Source organism: Opisthocomus hoazin, chromosome 24 (genome assembly GCF_030867145.1).
Source record: "Opisthocomus hoazin isolate bOpiHoa1 chromosome 24, bOpiHoa1.hap1, whole genome shotgun sequence".
Classification (NCBI taxonomy): Eukaryota; Metazoa; Chordata; class Aves; order Opisthocomiformes; family Opisthocomidae; genus Opisthocomus; species Opisthocomus hoazin.
This window is the reverse complement of record NC_134437.1, coordinates 1,681,509-1,699,988: the sequence shown is the minus strand read 5'-3', so window position 1 is coordinate 1,699,988 and position 18,480 is coordinate 1,681,509. Positions and strand designations below refer to the sequence as shown.

The following is an 18,480-nucleotide window of genomic DNA, read 5'->3' as shown; positions in this document are numbered from 1 at the left end:
GCCGTTATCTTTCCAAAACCAGAAAATTTCTTGTCTGAATTAATGGTTGGTTTCAGGGATACATACATTAATGCAACATGTCATTAATGAGATGCTAAATTACTAGCAATATTCCCATTCTTTATTGAATACTTTGGCTAATTAGAATGGGAACATTTCACAGGCTGAAGCGCTGTGTTGTACTGCAGAAGGTCACAGCAGAATGTGGCAGGCAATGGATTAGTGAACACAAGAACTCAGCAGGTCTGTTAAGCTCAGCCACAGGATTGTGTTGCTTCTGAAGTCAAGAAGCCTGAGGCTCCTGAGCTCTCTAGTGCATTTTTCCTACCTGTAAGTATGTAAAATAAAAGTGAAAATTGTAATTATGATGGTGATGAAGACCATGAAAATTTTTATTTCTGAAGTGGCTTCCATGGCTGCCAGTCATGCCTAAGAACCAACTGCATTAGATTCTGCTTAACTACACAGCAAAATCATGTTTCATAAAATGCCTGGGGCAATTGGCTCAGAACAATACATTTCAGAAATGCAGGTATGAAATATGGGTCTTTTCTTCCATGCCTCACCTGTAACGACCATTTAATGCTTGTACAAGTCATTGCAGAAGCATGACTTGGAGTTTCCATTCTGTTCATGAGACCTTTAGGGAGTATCTTCCCAAGCAGAAATCAAGTTGCATTTTCCTCCAAGCAGCACATCCCTGTGCTGTAAGCTTGGAATGCGGCACTGCAGAGTGAAACAGCCAGTTCCAGCAGCACTGAGTGCTACTATTGCTAGTCACAGTGCATCCTCCTTTATATAATAGACATAATGTGGGAAGCAAATGCCATGGCTAGACCGCTTCAAGGGCTCTGTTTTTCACTGATCTGAATGTCACAAGTTTACTGTCAAGAATTTATACTAGTCAGTCACTGAAGCAGCGAATGATACTAGCAACATCCTGGATGTGGAGCGAGACAGCGAGACAGACAGGCAGCCCACACAGCAATCTCCTTCCTTCAGTAAGTTAGTGGGAATAATACGTTAACCAGCTTACAGAATAAACTATCTTTCTATGAGCAGCACAGTCTGAATGCACTGCTGCAGCAGTGTGTTTTGAGTTGTCACCCTGTCCACTCTTGCAGGTTAAACAGTCTGATGAAGCTCATATCAGAACAAGGGAATCTTTCTCAGTCAGTGTGAAGTATTTTGGTAGTGATGTGAATGGTACATTTTACTGCCATATCTTGACCTGCTGTCACACCAATGGGGCTACAGGCATCAGCCTATAGATGAAGTAGAAACCCTGTGTTCTCACCTTACTAAGTGACTATAACATAACATTAAAGATCCCATAATGTTATACATGACTAGTATAGTATTGATATAATTCTCTTGGCAAAGGCCCAAGCCAGGTAATTATCCTCTGGCTCCCTTGATTTTCTTTGTGTGGGCAGTGGCTTGTACCTTTCTTCTGTGGTGATGCTGTTAGGAACTGTTAGCTATCAGTACCATCGCAAGCTACCCCAAAGACAAACATGATACCTTTAAGGTTTGTTCTCTTTCCTTGTTTATAAAAACTTGTTTGATTTCAAATGACATCTTTGTTTAAAGATCAGTATTTGAGGGAGAAAAGTATTGAAGCACTCATCTGTGATAGTTTATGTCAAGCATTGACCAAACAGTTGTCAAGTGCTCTTTGTAATGCTAAGGATGGGGGAAGGCAGCAAGGACAGTGATACCTCCGTTCATATGTAAGCACCAGTTTAAAACTACTATATGACTCAAGTATCTACAAAGACAGCCAGAAATACAAAATTATTTATTTCCTGAGGTCAATCCAGAACGTGAAACTCAGTCTGGATGTACAAGAGAACACAAGCCGTGCAAAAAAAAATCTAGGGCAAATGCTTGTGGGTGCATTACAAAAAAGTATAGTAAGTTGCACTTTTAGCCTAAATTTCACACGGAACTGATTTCAAACTAAAATTCCAAGAGAAGGACCTGAGACAAACTCCAGAAATTATTGCTGAAAATTTTTGTTTTCTCATGAAGTCTGAAAAGAGAGAGAGAGAAAAAACAGTCCCAGCTAACATCATCATTTGTCATTTGGCTGATCATTAATTTGGTTATTTTCCAGTTCTAGAAAGGTGTCTAAATGTTACCTCTCCACACCTAACTCTATGTAACAGCACAATATTTAATGACAAATTAATCTGAGAAAGCAAATCAACACAGTTTAAAGATCTTCTGTCTAACTAAGGTTACAGATGGACGTTCTGTGTTAATTAGTTAATATTTATGTTGTTGTAATATCTAAAGGCTTCTATCAGTAAATCATTTTATTAAATACTCCAACATCAGTAAAAACATGGTTCCTGCAGTGTATGTTTACCACAAGACAGAAGCACTAAACCACAATAACCACAAGATAACAGTGATAATTGTAAGCAGAATGAAAAAGAATGGCCACTCAAACCCAGAGGCTTAGACATCACCTCTGAATTTCCCATTATTAGTTCTTTGTATCATTCCTTTAATATTATTGTGTTACAAATTGCGTTGTAGTTTTATGCTCTGAGTGTAAAAGACAGCTGGGACAAAGCTGTACCTCAACAACAGAAGCATTCAGTACTTGGTACTTCAGCAACCTCTGTCCAAAAAAAACTTTTGGAGGGCATGCTAACTCAGTGGTAGAAAATTCTTATCTTCTACGAATTACAATTTATTGAAATTTTAATAAACATTAATTTCACTGGCTACAAGAGTATCTCACACGGCAAGAAAGTAAAGCTTGTCTTGAAGGAAGAGTCTACTTATCTTGTGCTGTTCATCCTGAACAGATTTGTTAAAAACATGGACTGAAAATATCTACATGATCAACTTTAAATTAATCTTGTAAATCTAATTTTTGAAGTTAATGCCATTTGTTATGAGTACTATCGCATAAAAGGTCATCTGTAATATAAGGTCAAACGTAAATAAAATCCCACAAGTATTTGTAATACATAAATAGCAGGAGTTTGACCACATCCAGGGGACCCATTGGCTAGGCTGTAGGTATGGCCTTAGTTTTTTTTTCAGACTGACAAGCTGTGAAGTGGCAACAGACCACAGAAATGCGAAACAGAATCTTCTCCTACTGTATTTTTCTTTTATTTGTTCTTTTTTTTCTGCGATTTTTATGGAGAATGCAGTTTGGAAGATTGTATTTTTGCACTAGCAATAAGACCACATGATGTTCTTTGACTTTCTTACACCAAGATAAATTATTTTGCAACTTTGTCCATGCTGTTAAATCATGAACTGGGGCAGTGGGCAGAAGACAGATCTGTGGTTAAACTGGATTTCCTGTTTCGTGTGGATTTCCAAAGCTGAAATATTTTTTTATTGCATAATAGAAAATGCTTTTTAAAAAAGCAGTAATTTATTAAAAAAATATGATTTGTAAGAAAAAAGATCATTCAGATTTTAGGGGGCATAAATTCTCTTCCAAAGTACCCCTCACCCTCCATTCAGAGTGAGGCAGAGACAAGTGCCTCACTTTACTGCTTTGGTAAATTACATAAATTTTGGTGAGCTGAATCCAGGTCACGGACCATGATTGACAGTATTCACCTTCTTCAAATACCACTATCCTTGATAACGAGCAGAAATTAATTGAATAAGAAAGCTGAAAATATATTTCTATTGATGTTAAATGTCTGGATAATTTTCCAGCGTAAAGGGATGCCTGCTTTCTAAAATAACGACTTCTGGATTAACTTGCACAGTGATAAAAGCCAAGCTGTACCTGACAGCTCAGGCTGAAGTGACCCAAAATTTGAAACTCTACAATGAAGATATTTACACCTATACTACTTCCCCAGGGCTCCTCTGACAGGTGTTTCTATTTGACCTGTTGTTGACATCTGCTTGAGAATGAGACTAGCCCAGCTGAAATCAATCACACCCTTGGTGTCCTCCATTAAGGACATTATGTTCCTCTATTTAAATGCCAGCTTTCAGGCTTGTTTTCTCCCTAATGCTGCCTGGTAGGTATTCCCTATATAGAGATATTACGCAGAATGGCACAACTGCTTCAGCACTCATCTCAGGAGAAATGGGAAGAACAGCGGTTGACAAACAAGTGTTTAAAGATGGGGCAAAAGCATTGCTGATAATAAGGGGAGAGCAAGGATGTGAGGTAAGCCAAATACTCTCAATAGTGTTAGAAGACCACCAGGCTCCAGAGCTTGCACTCAGCACCTTAAAGTGGGACTGAGGCAAAGCGAAACAAGGTAATGTCAAATTTCCTGCTACTACTCTACAAAACTCCTAGTAGAAAATCTTTGGCAGTCACAGAACCCTAGTGTCCCCTGTGCCTTAGAGCACCTCTATGAGGTGTTTTCTTGTAGGCCCCAGGGAAGAGTTTCCTTGGAGGAGTCAGTCATGATGCAGCTGTTCCTCCTGCTCTCAGCAGCAGCTGTAGAGCAGAAGTGAGCACTTCAGTAAGTCATTCAGGACTTAAAAGCCTTCTTGGTTTTGATGTCATCAGGATCACTCCCTATAGCAAAGGCAAAAATGTCACTCTCCTTGACCTCAGTTGGTAAACTGTTTCTTAATAACACAACTCTAGACAGATTAATCCTTCCTCACAGTGACTCAATAGTTTTCAAATGTGTTCCCTTAAGGTGTGCTGGTGGGTAAAGAGGCTATACGGACAGACGGACTGGGCTAGGAGTCAGCAGCGTTCCCTTCAAGCCAACAAGGCAAACACAGAAACTAAGGCTTCACTGACAGCTTCTTAGACACAGTGCACTGGTGAAGCTGCGCTGAGAAAGGTAGCAATGCCAAAGCACAGAACACCTCATGCTACAGGACCATTTGTATGGTAGGCAAAATAGGAAAGGCCTTGGATGGATTTAAGTCCTCCTGAGGCTTGTCAAACTAGACAGCCAGGCAAATTGTTCACCCAAAGCAAACCAGTATAGCATAAACTATGAGAGGTGAAAGGCAATGGTAATCGCTTTCTGACTTTATAGATGTTTTTGAGCCTCTACACTTTTGGATTTTTTTATATTTCTATCTTGAGGCTGGGATAATGATGTAAATAACTTCACACACGTTACACAGCTAAAGGAAGAGTGAGAAGAATAAGAGCTCTAGAATGGAAGATGTTAACTACAGTTTAAATATGCAACAAGTATTCTGAAGGAAGATACATATTCCATACACAAAATTAAAGGTACTGTAAATAAATCATTCTGCTTCCTCAGCTGAATATTTTCATCTTTACTTTGTAGCAAAAATAGGAGCTGCTGCTTGAACCAGACTGGGAGTGTTGCTTAGCAATGGAAAAGGGTTAGCTGCTGCTCTGTCCAGAAGAATACAGCAAAGCTCTCTCGTAATTCCTTAGGCAACACACATAAGTGTGAAGAAGAGTTTTGGGAGAGTTTTAGGAAAGTTTAGGTTCCTATCTGAATAAAAAATACCATAGCAGAAACATGGAGCAATACACAAGCAGGAAAGAATGAGGGTGAAATGGTGAAATTGCCACGCCCCTAAGATTACTGGGATGTTTTTGTTGCCAAAATGGCACAAGGATCTGACCCTGGAAGTAGTGTTATGAAACAAATGCATTCACCTTGGGTTTTCTCTGAATGGAACTGAGGCTTTTATTTTCTTCCTTTGATAAGACATTCCAGATTTTCTGTTTTGTGGGAATTCTTCAGATTTTCTCATTATGAGAAAAGACAAGCGTGGCCAGCAGGGCGAGGGAGGGGATTCTGCCCCTCTGCCCCACTCTGGTGAGACTGCCCTGGGAGCCCTGCGTCCAGCTCTGGAGCCCTCAGCACAGGACAAACATGGATCTGTTGCAGCGGGGCCAGAGGAGGCCACAACAATGATCAGAGGGCTGGAACACCTCTGCTGTGAGGAAAGGCTGAGAGAGTTGGGGCTGTTCAGCCTGGAGAACAGAAGGCTCTGGGGAGACTCTATAGCAGCCTTCCAGTACCTGAAGGGGCCTACAAGAGAGCTGGAGAGGACTGTTTACAAGGGCATGGAGCGATGGGACGATGGGTAGTGGCTTTACAGTGAAAGAGGGTAGATTTAGACTGGATTTAAAGAAGAAATTCTTCCCTATGAGGGTGGTGAGGCACTGGCATAGGTTGCCCAGAGAAGCTGTGGCTGCCCCCTCCCTGGCAGTGTTTGAGGCCAGGTTGGATGGGGCTTTGAGCAACCTGGTCTAGTGGAAGGGAACCCTGCCCATGGCAGGGGGTTTCGAACTGGATTAACTATAAGGTCCCTTCCAGCCCAAATCATTCTATGATGCACTCTATGATTCTATACAGATAGTTACTCTAAGTCATGGGGAAAACAGAGAAAATAACCAGCTTACTGATGGCTAGCTTGTACCCAAACAGACTGGGGAGGAGCTCTGGCTACTATAACAAGTGCCTACCTTGTGCACTCCTATTATGGGCCTATCAGCCGTTAATGAATGACTGCACTGAAATCTGCAGGTGGAGTTTGGCTAAACATTTGCAGGCTCAGGTAGATGTATCTTTGGAAAGACTGTGTGAAACTATTATTCATGTCACATGTTATCTACGATGCTCTACAGTATAATTCCAGGGGTGCAATTGCAACGTTTTGAAAGCCAGACAGTAAATTCTGGTAGACTTCAACAATTACTTTCATTTTACACAGGTCTCCAGTTAACATTAAGGAGCAAGTCAGAGGAATTATGTGAAGTGGATAAGTGCCCTGGAGAACGCTGGCTTAGATGGAATTTTGATTGTTTAAACGTGCCCCTTCAGTATTTGCTACCACATGGCTGATTTGTTAATAATTTAAGCATGTACATGTAAAGTCAAATACTGCTAAGGAAATATCAACCTGACCCCAGGAACATCGTTTTTTGGCTGTCTTCAGGATCAGAAGACTGTTTTGTGGTAGGATTATTTTATAAATTAAGCTTGGTCAGAAAGATAAGGTGGAAATTTGCAAAACTGGCAGTGTGATTTTCTTGCCCAGTGCAACAACTTTCATAACCATTTTACCTTTTATAAAGTAAATGCTGACATCAAACTTAAGCACATTACAAATGGCTATATTTAATGGCCTGATTATATGGACATATCTGACTCTTAGTAACACTGTGAAATGCATTGTAGATATTGATTGCTAGTGTAATTATGAGTCATTTCCTCTGATATAATGTTTGTGCCAATGAAGGTTAGGATGCCCAAGGGGCTGTTTTAGGCTAAAAAAAAAAAGGAAATAGAAAGGGAGCCCTGTAGAATGCCAATGACTTTCATTCAGAAAACATCTTTACAGGATAGCTTGGCTTTGAGAAGAAAAGGATTTACTTGCCTTCTGATATGGAACTGGAATAATAAGAAACAAAAGTAAAAATGGCAAAAGAGAGCAAGATACCATACTTCCAAAGGCTTTGCAACATTAAATACCCTTGAAAGAACAAATCATAGTTTAGATTTAACTGTCACAAGAAATATGACATTTAATAGCCTTTAACACAATTTGATCTGGTACCATCAGGAGAGCTAGTATGTTCTGTGCTGCTGCTCCACCTCAAGAATTACTTTTCACAGATAAATATCATGTCATGTGGATCCTGTTCTGTTATATGGAGTTTCACACATGTGTTCTAATTGTTTGATCAATGAAAATAAAACTTACGACTTGGTGCGTAAGAAAATAAAGGATGACAGCAAATTGTCTAACAGATAGTGTTAGGGATATCGGCTAGATTTCTTATGTTCCTTACTAGGGTGCTGAAAACAAGTAGTCATGTTTGCAAATGGTGATCTAACAAACACTTGAAACCTAAACAACTCCTTGATCTAGATCAGACCACAGCAGATACTGTTGTAAACTAATCCCTATTGCAAAAGTCACTATGGTAAGCACATAGACCAGGAAAGGGTACTGAGTAGTGGGGAAGTCAGAGAGTCTGCATTCCCTTATGAGCCTCCGATTACTCTGCTGTCAGCCTCCTAATTACTCATGCTGTAACAGAGATTTCTGTAAAGTGTGTGTGTGAAATAATCTTTTGTTGTTCTTGCATTTAATTCCATCCTACTGCTTTCAGTATTTGTCTTTTGGTTAATGGTTTAAACTGATGCTCAGGAGATCTGTTTTCAGTTTCCTGTTGGCCACAGATTTCCTATAGGGAAGCACAAGGCGTGTCACTAAATCTAAATCTCGATATGTTTGGCTAATGTGAGTGACTTTGTTTCATCTATTTAGACTGTGCACTGTCCTAAGCAAGGACTGTTTTTTATTGTGCTTTTAAAACTTACTGAGCTTGGTTCTCCTAAGCGCCCCATTAAATAATAAAGACTTTGAGATACCAAATTTTATATTGGCAACTCTCACCAAGAGTAAACTAGACATATGAAATAATAGAAAGGAGGATGTTGAATTATACTATCTTGCCAATACTACTAATGGAGTGCAATGAAGTCTATGCAAAATGAGTTGTATTTAGGTCTAATGATATGTTTACCTTCATGAGATTTATCAAAATAAGTTATACACCCTAGGGACAAACTGACTGCCAAACGCAGTGTCTCTCCCTGATTGTCCTACCTGACTAGGATCTGAAAGTCTTCAAAAACGATCCTGACTGTTAGCAAGTCTCTTTTTTTCACTCCCATAATGAGCACAGCCCTTCTTCAAAAAAAGCTAGTGCTGCTGTGCAGATGGCAGACATCTGCAAAAGAAATGCATTGTTTTACTTCATCTGGTATTGCTCACTACAGACACAGAGCCATTTACATATTACCTAACAGCTAACTCTTTAGAGATTAAAGTTCTTCTGTGAAGAGAGCCAATACCATGCATTCAAGGCATCGCCATAATCCCATTTTGATGGATTGATTAGCATTTATGCTAGCCTAAGACCTTTTACCCATACCTGTAGATACAAACTGCCACATCTGTTAATGTGAAATGCTTTATATAACAGACAAAGCCCTGCAAAGGCGTGAAGTGCCTGTCTACATTCTGTCATTTAGTGTTCAGGAGATTATTTAATATTATGTTAATTTGGATTAGAGATTTGTGTACAAGAACAGCAATGATAAAAACTGACTTCTAAAATCAGGGAAAGATTCATCAGACAAACATTTGAAAATCATAATCTGGATTGAATGGGCAACAGCTGCATTGGCATCACTTGGTAATTCTCACAAGTGAATTTGGCCCAAATGTGTGCTACCAGACTGGTTATGGCAAAGATCAAAATACTAATGTGGTGCCAAAAGATTTCATGGCTGAACTTTAACATCCCAAATGAGGCAACTACCCAGGCACATCTGGGTAGTTGCCTCAAAACAATCTGATCTGGTTCCAGGATATTATGTATCCCAAAGCCTAGATCTAGTCTTTGGCCACAAAGCAGAGGATATATTCATTTCAAGAACAATGATTCTGCCTCAACGGCAGGAATTTTTTAGGATCTTTTCTTTCTCACTGCATTTCAGCACCATCTTAAGACGATTGCACAAAAAATGGAAACATTACTTTGCCCATACTTTTATACTCTCTATGATACTTTTAGAGAAATGTGAGGCTGAGATAACAAAATCAGAGATGGAGATTCTATTACTAGCCTTAGTCTTCTATGCCTTAGATTTAGTTGCAAGTAAAAATGTTCAGGAAAGAGAAGGTAAGCCTGAAAGGCAGGGGAAAATGCTGCAAGTTGCCTTAAACTATGCTCTGGGCTGATTTTTAAATGGAATTCTGCCTTTTTCTGTTTGAGTGACTGTCTGCCTGTGGTGTTTTTTACACAGTCAGCATAATCTTATTTAGTTGCCTTTCACCCAGAGGAAAGTTTAAAGCACAGGACTGCTTGAGTTGTTTCAGAGAACTTGCCTTCAGAGGTGGTTGCAATTCTTTAGCTGGTGATACAACCGAATAGTTTGTGGAATAGCAGAGGACGAAGCCTCCTGATTACTGTTCAGGAGTAAGGTGTAAGTAATAGAAATCATGAGGAGCAGTGAAGACTCCTAGTAGGAAGCTGAAGACCGTCTTTCTGGCTGGATGGAGGGGATTTTGAGAATGAAGCTTCTTAGCATTAACTCTTCTAAGGGGAAAAAATCCCCAGCAACTGACAGTCTTCTCAGACTACAGTGCAGATGGGTCTGCTCCAAAATACATAAATCTGCGCATGTGCCAGTTATGAAACACTATGAAAACTGTTTACAGGGCTGTTAGTGCTTCTTTAATGTTGTATTTCCTTTACACTACAGTATTTTCATATCTCTATTTATTCTCTATGCTTTCACTTTTTCTGTCTGATGAAGACAGATGTTTACATGTTATTTATAACTTGCGCCCCCCCCCCCTCCACCCATTGCATTATTCTCTCTAATATGTCACCTGCTTGGGCAATATTCTTCCACAGAAATAGAAAGAATGATAAGATTCGTCTTCTGCAGCCTTGACTCCAGGAGCTACCTCTGCCCTCTTCCAAAAGGAGCAGGTATCACTCTTGTGGTAAAACAACTACTAATAACACCATGGGAAGAGTGTAAAAGAACAGGCAATTCATCCTGTTGTACTCTTTACTGACCCCTTATTTTCTGTGATTCTGATCAGCTGAAAGTCTTTCTCTCTTCTGAATTGAAACATCAGAGTTGACTGGATAGATTAAAAAGATTAAAATGAGACATTTACTGCACCCTGTAAGTGTAATGGTTTTATACATGGAAGCATACACAGTAAATTTCAAGTTTTAACTTCAAAGATGGAAGATTTATTTCCAAACCTACATGGAAAGTAACTGCCAGATAACTTCTAGGAATGCTATTAGATTGTTGATGACATTTCCATTGTGAGTCAGACTGGCAGACTACATTCATGAAGTTGCTTTTCCTGGATATTTTCATGAATAGGTTAACAGCAGTCATGTGCATACTTTCTTAGCTCTGTGCATGGAACAATTACCTGTTTGTACAAATGCAGCAAGCAAAATCCCAGAGCAGAATAAATGCTGAGATCAGTGCTGGAGTTTGTTCCAGGTATGGAGATAAAACATGTATGTTTTTAATGCCAAGATTCTGAATTTCTGGATTGTAATTTTATCTCTCAAATTCTGATGACTTCACCTTCATTCTTGCAATTTATGACATCACCAGAAGAGCCTTAATAGTTAGTTTTGTAAGCCATATTGCTTAAAGGAGGAAGGGGAGATACTCTACTTTTTTTTTTCTTTATTAAGAGTTCCTTGCAAAATAATCTGGGACAAACAGAAGGATATTTTAAGAGACTATCTCTGCTTGTATTGCCTATCTGTGAAGAAGAATATTGGTTTCAGGTGCATTTTCACAGTGTTGTTATCCATCATAATAAATATCTACACAGCATAGAATAACACTTTGACCAGAGAGACTATTGAAGCGCATTCCCTCAGTATGCCCATAATGTATGCCTATTTTCTATAGCCTACAAATAAGTAATAAGTTTACTTTGTGGTTTATAAATCTGGGTCTAATAGTTCCCACACAAAATCCCAAGTAATTCTTCGCAGACTACTTCTCCTTCATGACGCTAGCATAAGGGGCCTGTTGATGAAAAAGATCTCTTGCTTTTCAATGATCAGCAACATACAACATCTGTCATTATAGCAGTGGTTACTGCTGTCCTGTTGCATCAGGTGTGAATTTTGGGATTTGATCTCAGTAGCAATTTTAGATTGTAAACTTTTCTCAAAGACATACAAAGACTACAAAGCATAACTGTCTGCTGTGTTATTTCTTTTTAGTTTGACAGCTGAAGTCCTCTCTTGAACCCATATGATGCTTTAATGTCATAGAGAATTTCCAGTGCATCCTGTGATAGTCCTGCCTCAAACACCAACTGGTGAACAGTTATGTCAGGAAAAGAGGAATGCTGGATATAGCGACGATTGTTCTGCAGTCTTTCTATGGCACTGAAGCTTCACCTACTCCATGAAATGCCTGTATAGCTAAAACTTAGTTTACTTATTCTCTTACATGCATAGTAGAAGCAGCATAAATTTGATAGATACCATTGCTGCTGTTTTTAAATCTTGGAGAAAACTTGATCCAAATTTCCTGCTCACTTTATGCAAAGTACCCAATGAAGTCAATAACTGAAACTTGTGATTCGATTATTGATTTGTGTGATTTTGCCCTTTCTATTTTATAGATTAAGGAAAAGAAACGCATGGGCATGGCCCATAGATGTCTGGTAACAGTAAAAACAGGGGAAATGTTTCAGGTAATGTACTTAGAACATCTCATTCAATTTGGATATGCTTGGGACTGGGTTCTATCGGACTTTCATCCTAAAACCCAGCATTTTGTTTTTAAATCACTTAGAAGCTTAAATTCAGACTAGACATTTGGTGTCTTGGCTCTGCCAAATCTTCTTGGGGGAGAAAGATCATGTTCTGGAAGTTTGCTACAAGTGAAATGGTGTCCCCTGCTTCTCCTTTACTCCGCTCTGTCACTGAGTTGGAGAGGGGTTGGGATGTTTTTTACACTGCTGACTTCCCATGTGAGTACTTCCCTTTACTTACCCTGAGAATTAATGCTACTGTGTCATGGACTAAGGTATTGCTTAATACAAATAAAGATACACTAGATATTTCTAATACAAATAACTACTCACAGTATATAATTCATGCTATTTGTTGTATGGAACAGTCTTTTGGCATATCTTTCTGTTCCAATTTTATGCAATGTCAGCTTTTGGTGAAAAGAGCTGCCTTAACAGATTTAATGTTCTGTACAAGACTATAGTTGTCATACAATACAATCACGTACAAATACTACTGTTTAGCAAGTATTTGGCTGTTTTTCTGATTTTTGTGGAGATGACTGAGATTTCATAGAAAAATCTCAGTCACAGTTTTTAAAAGGGGACAGTTGCATCTTTTAAGTTAGTGTTATAGATTTCTCATTCAATATATAACGACCTCTGCACTCCCACTAACTTTTATAAATATAGTTTTTAGAAGGTAGCTGTCTATCTAGATGGTCTTTGTAGGGAATGGAAAGAAATAGACACTTGTGTAAGGCCTCTGGGAACTAGAACTAATTCTACAAACTATTTCTGACAGTACTAATAACAGTATGACAACTCAGTCTCTTCCCTGTAGGAAACGATTGGGCACGAATCTGGCTGAATGCAAAAGAGTTTATCTAACTGCTCAGGGTGGAGACTCAGAAATTCCCTAGTGCCAGAAATCCAGCTGGTGGAGCTGGTATGGAAAAAAAAAATCATGTCTTGTGAAACCATGTTTTGTTATCTTTTGGGGTTACTTTTCACAGGGGAAGCCCATTGAGAAAGTTGATGGCAGAGAGGACAGTCGACCCAAGGAGAAGTAGATGGCTTGCCGCTATGTTTATCCACATTTGTCAACCAGCAGTTGAAAGGACGGAGAAACAAGGTGGGAGTCTTGCAAGATGTTGTGGTTTGGTGGATGATAGAGATCCTGCCTCTCTCCTCTGCAGCCAATAGTTTATTTAATCTGCTAAAGTTGTGTAATAATGGATGTAAACTCTGTGTACTCTTTATGATAAGAAGAAAAGTATCTAATATGTATCCAGAAACTGGCTCACAATTTTCAGGATAAAGGATAACGTTTCTTTCAAGGTATCCCCAGCAAATACTCTTAGTGAGAGATTGGCTTTCTATTCTAAAATGGTCCGAGTTGAGCATCTGTATGACCTGAAAAACTTTAAATTAATATTGGCATCTTCCTGGATGAGTGACCTTCTGGTGGGGATGGGGGAGGAATACAGAGTCCAAGAACGCAAGTCTGCAGGATAGTGGGGATTGGTGTGATCGCAGAGACCGAGTCGAGTAATATAGCACATGGCATGGTTGAGTAAGGTTGATCTCTGCAGATAATCAATCCAATATGAGACCATGGGCTAGGCAGACCAAAGGAGCAGAGAAAGCATGTTTTCAATCACAGTGCAATAAGTAATTTTGTTGTTTCTTTTAGAGAAGGATTTTTATAAAATGGAAAGGGGGAAGGGATTTCTCAAACAGAAAAGGATAAAATAAAAGAATATGATCTGGCCTGGAATGATCCTTTAGACCACTAACAGCAAAATACTGGAATGGATTGACTATACTAAAATGTTACGGAAATATTGGTGTCAAATTGTATTTAAAAGGGTATTGTTTCTTTATCTAAATAAGCTATCTTCTGCCTAAATGGTTTCTACCTGGCGGTTTTCTGCTAATAAAGTCTCTGTGTCATTGGAAGTCCTTACGTGCTCACAACTACACTAGGTATTTTGAATTTCAGTTTTAAAAAGCAACTACAATTAGCCAACTAAGCCAAGTTATTTTGCATGTTATGTCAAAGGTCTACTTCAGTTGAAATGCTTTTCTCTAATACTAATGAAATGAAAACACAAGACTGTAGGCTACACCTGGATAAAATAAATGCTTAAATTTTAATTTTTTTCCTAAGAACTTTCTCCCCCTTAAAGCACAGATCCCAAAGCATGTAAATACCATACTCAAGGAATGGGGGCTCTTAGCAATTCCTGTAGTTTGGGAAGGTGCTGGAGGAGCATTGTTAAGATGTTATAATCTGAAAAAGATAGGCTTTGTTGATTGTAATGTAAATCTAGTTCAAAACTGAATTTTCACTGTTACCTTTTTTCTGTACACCCAGTACTGAATCCACATCATCCTTGGTACCGTGCCTGAGTGCCCACCGCCTCTCAGATCTCGAAGGAATGGGTTGCTGCTGTGGGTGTTGGTGTCGAGAAGTTGAAAGACAGGATATTAGGTATATACACGCAAACATGTAACTCATTAGAACAGCTTTGATGTACTGTCTGTGTGAGCTGGGGGTAGTCGGATGGTCAGCGTGGAGCCGTGTGAAGGGAGGCCTAGCAGAAATGGTTCAAAAGGTGGGCAACCTCCTTCCTTCAGAGCTGGGTCTCTCTCCATGGAGCATCTCTTCACCCACAGTTCCAGTCTGGCTTTTGCCGCAAGCCTTAGCTATGGCAACATGGTGCCTGTAAACCTCCTGGCTCTGGGACTCCTGCTAAACGTGCTCTGCGATTTCTGAGCAAGCTCTGGTCCCCTCAGGCAAAAAAGGAAGCAAAGCCCACCGTAGAGGATTGTAACATGGCCTACCTCTTGCTCTCTTCGTTTCCCACCTGCCCTCCTGCAGATACACCTTCGGGCCAGCGCCGGCCAGGAACTCCCTTCCGGAATGACCGCGTGCCGGTTAGTTGGTCAATTCCATCTTCGGTAATAAACTACCCCCGAAGGGGCCGCGGCTGCCCTGCCCCAGTCCGAGCGTGCCCGAGCCCCGCGCGGCTCCTCCGCGGGCTGGGCACTGGGCCGTCCCCGAGCCAGCTCCGCGATCCGCGCCGCGTTTCGCAGGCGGCCGGGAGCGGCTCTCGGAGCCTCCAGTCCCCCTCTGCGGGGGCTGCGCTGTACTATTTGAGGCGGGTGCGGGTGGAAGAACACGGCGGTGCCAACCGCCACGCGGGACCGGCGGCGCAGGGATCCGGGCCGCGGTGCTGAGGCAGCCTGTCAGTCAGCGCGGCGGCGCCGGGGCGAAGCCGACAGAAGGCGGTGCGGGGAGTACTCGCGGTAACGGAGCCGGAGCGCGGTCGGCAGCGGGGAGGAGCGGCGAAGGAAGACGCGGGGGTAAAAATATAAAAGAAGCGAGCCTCATTTTTTTCCGAACTGCGGGAAGAGGCTATTTCACAAGCGGCTCCCTCTCCCCCAGCTGGCTGCGATGCTGCTAGCCACCGTGCTGCCCTGGACGTTGTATTTGCTTGGAGCCGCAGGTACGCCCGGGGCCGGGGCGGTGGGGCGCTGCCCGGGGCTGGGGCGGGGCAGTGCTGAGACCTGGTGGGGCGGACAATGGGGTCGGGCGGACCCCGCCGCCGCTGCCCTGCCCTGCACTGCCGCCGGACTTGGGGGGGAGACAGCCCATGGCGGGGTCCCCCCCCTCCCAGCCGCGCCCAGTGTGCGTGACGGGGCGGCTGCTTTGTGCACATTGTTCGCTGTCGTGGCAGCCGGAGGTGAAAGATGGCTTGGCCTCCGCGAATTTGACAGGAGAAAGCGGAGGGAGGGGGCAGGTAGGCGAGAACGGTGTGAGCGAGCGGCTTCTGCCCGCGGGTGCTGCTGTCCGCGGGCGCGACCCGAGGAATGGTTCCCGCCGCGCGAGCCCACCTCCCCTGGGCTGGGGTTTCGGTGTGCGGTGAATCCCAGACAATGGAGGTGGGGAAAGAGGAGGCGAGCGAAGCGGAGAGGATGCTACGTGCGCTGTGTTAATGGTGTCGTCGTGCGAGGAGGCGGTGGATTTTCGGTGTGGCGTCGACTTCATGGTGAATATTGAGGATGGTACTGCGCTACGCATTGGTGTCCGCCCTCCTTCTTCCTAGCGGCGCATATGCGGGGCAGAAATTGCAGCGAGCGCGGGGAGTGAAGAGATGCAATTGCAGTTAAAGGCGGGGGTTAGAGCAGCTGTAAAAAGAAAAAAAAAAAAAAGGCGGAGGGGAGCAGGGCGGCTGGCAATGGCGGGGAAAAGAGACGGGGCGCAGCGCGGGGTGGGGGTGGGGGCGCGGGCCGCGCGCCCCTGCCGTTATGGGAGCGGCAGCCGGGCAAGCGCCGCTGCTCGCGGGGGGGGACGGGGGGGCGGGAGGGGGCGGGGGCTGCCAAAGCGGGAGTGGGCGGTGCCGAGCGGGAGTGGCCGATAGCCGCTTGGGTCAGCAGGGTCGGTAACGGCCCGGTGCCCCGGCTGGTGGCTGGCCGGCTCTGGCCCGGGCCGTTCCCCCGGGAGACGACAGGTTGGCTGGGTGCGGCTACGGCCACACCTGCGCTGACACCGCCCCCTCCGCCAGCGAGGCCACGGTCCGCCCCGGCGTGCCGCGTTCCTTCTGCCGTCCTTCGGCGAGCCTCGGCGCTGCAAACCGTGAAACCCGCAAAGCTCTGCCTTATCCTCATCCACACTCCCGAAGAGGTGTTCCCCAGGCCCTTCTGCGGCCGCTCCTGGCTGTGTCAGTTTTTCCTCCCTGTCCCGTCCTACAGCTCATCAGCCCCCCCGCTTCTTTGCAAGCATCGTGGTCTAAAGCGCCCGCACTGATTGTCCCTGCTGGCCTCGCCTCGAAACTGTCATTGCCTTTTCTTCTTGCAGCCCCTTCTCGGCTCATTGTTTTGTAACTACTTTCTAATCACTGCAGTTGTTGTATCAGTAAAGCTCGCTTTCTGTTGAGATCCCTGCTCTCTTGGGGTGGCTCCTGTACCCGTTTCAGTGTCATTGTAATCTGCCCCAGTGCACGACTCATTCCCATCGCTGCTATTACAGGTCTCACTGCACAGCTTCTTGTCACGCCTCACTTCAGTGTTGCCCTTAACTACCATAATACCACACTGCCTTATTCCCATACTGATGATTCTTTATCTCCTTAAGCAATTACTTCTGCAGTAGCTCTGTCTACTAACATACTCACAATTGCTATCTGGTTGTGGCTCAGCTACAGCTCCTGTCATGGCGGACCATTGCCACCAGTGTGCTCAAGTCTGTTGCTAAATCAAGCCACCTGTTTAACATCAGCACAACACCCGTGTTAATGATACACAGCTCCGCCGTGCGTAAGCACTACAGTGTAGCTCCTCTTAATTGTAGTTTAGAAAAAAGATGTTGCTGGTTGTTAGAGGGTGTATATAACAAATAAGGGGAGATTGTCTTTCCATTTCCAGCACAGTTCTTTCCCGTAGCCAGCTCTGCATTTGGCTCAGCCACGCCCTCTAATCACCATCTCTGCATACATTCTTGATCTCAACCATCATAAGATGCCAGACTACTATCTGTGATTCCGTAGCTGTCGTCTCCCTGACACTTTCACACAGGCTCTGTCAGCTGTGGGAGGGGAGAAGAAAGTTTGTTGTTTTTTTTTTTCCCCAGGGGAAATAGATGGAAGTAAGCAAAGAAAAATTATCTGCATATCATCTGTTGCCCCACTCAAATACATGTTTATCCAGTAATAATAATTATGAATGTGTAAAGTGCCTATGGAGCTGCACAGCTGGAACGGGACTGTTAAATCAGCGTAAAATGGAGAACACAAAAACCAAATAAAATATTAAAAAGCTGAAACAAAGCAGCAGTACTGTTTATGGTAAAAGCAGCACCCAGCACATCAGTTATGCTTTCCACTCTAAGAGATGCTTTGGTCTGCTAAAGCTTGTCTTCTTTTTTTCCCAGCTGACCTCACCACAGTCTGTGATGGGGGGAGAAAGGTTGTTGCTTTGGGCTTTGGAAGCTGTGATGTTGAAGGAGATGTCAGTGAAAGAGGGGGAGTAGCTATGATGATGCTAATAAAGAAACCCTAACTATAGCTTTACAGTAGCTTACATGCAAGCGGAGGCACAAGACAGATGCTTGTTAGTAAAGAATCCCCAAAGAGACTGTTGTCTGAGCAACAGTTATGTGGTAGGTTCAGAACAAAAATGTTCCTTTACATCTTTTAGAATAAT

General features: G+C 42.8%; 1 protein-coding gene across 6 annotated transcripts in view; it reads left to right on the top strand.

Annotated features, from left to right (window-relative positions):
* Window positions 1-18,480, top strand: part of NCAM1 (neural cell adhesion molecule 1) — a 228,454-nt gene that overhangs the window by 62,664 nt on the left and 147,310 nt on the right. The window contains exons 2-3 of one of the 6 annotated variants that reach the window (XM_075442637.1): window positions 13,287-13,405; window positions 14,651-14,767. In XM_075442637.1, the coding sequence (XP_075298752.1) occupies window positions 14,715-14,767 (53 nt within the window). In that variant the 5' untranslated portion in view covers window positions 13,287-13,405; window positions 14,651-14,714. Of the gene's footprint in view, window positions 1-13,286; window positions 13,406-14,650; window positions 14,768-18,480 lie in introns of those variants that run through there. The other 5 variants (XM_075442638.1, XM_075442634.1, XM_075442635.1 and 2 more) reach the window with 5 other exon arrangements.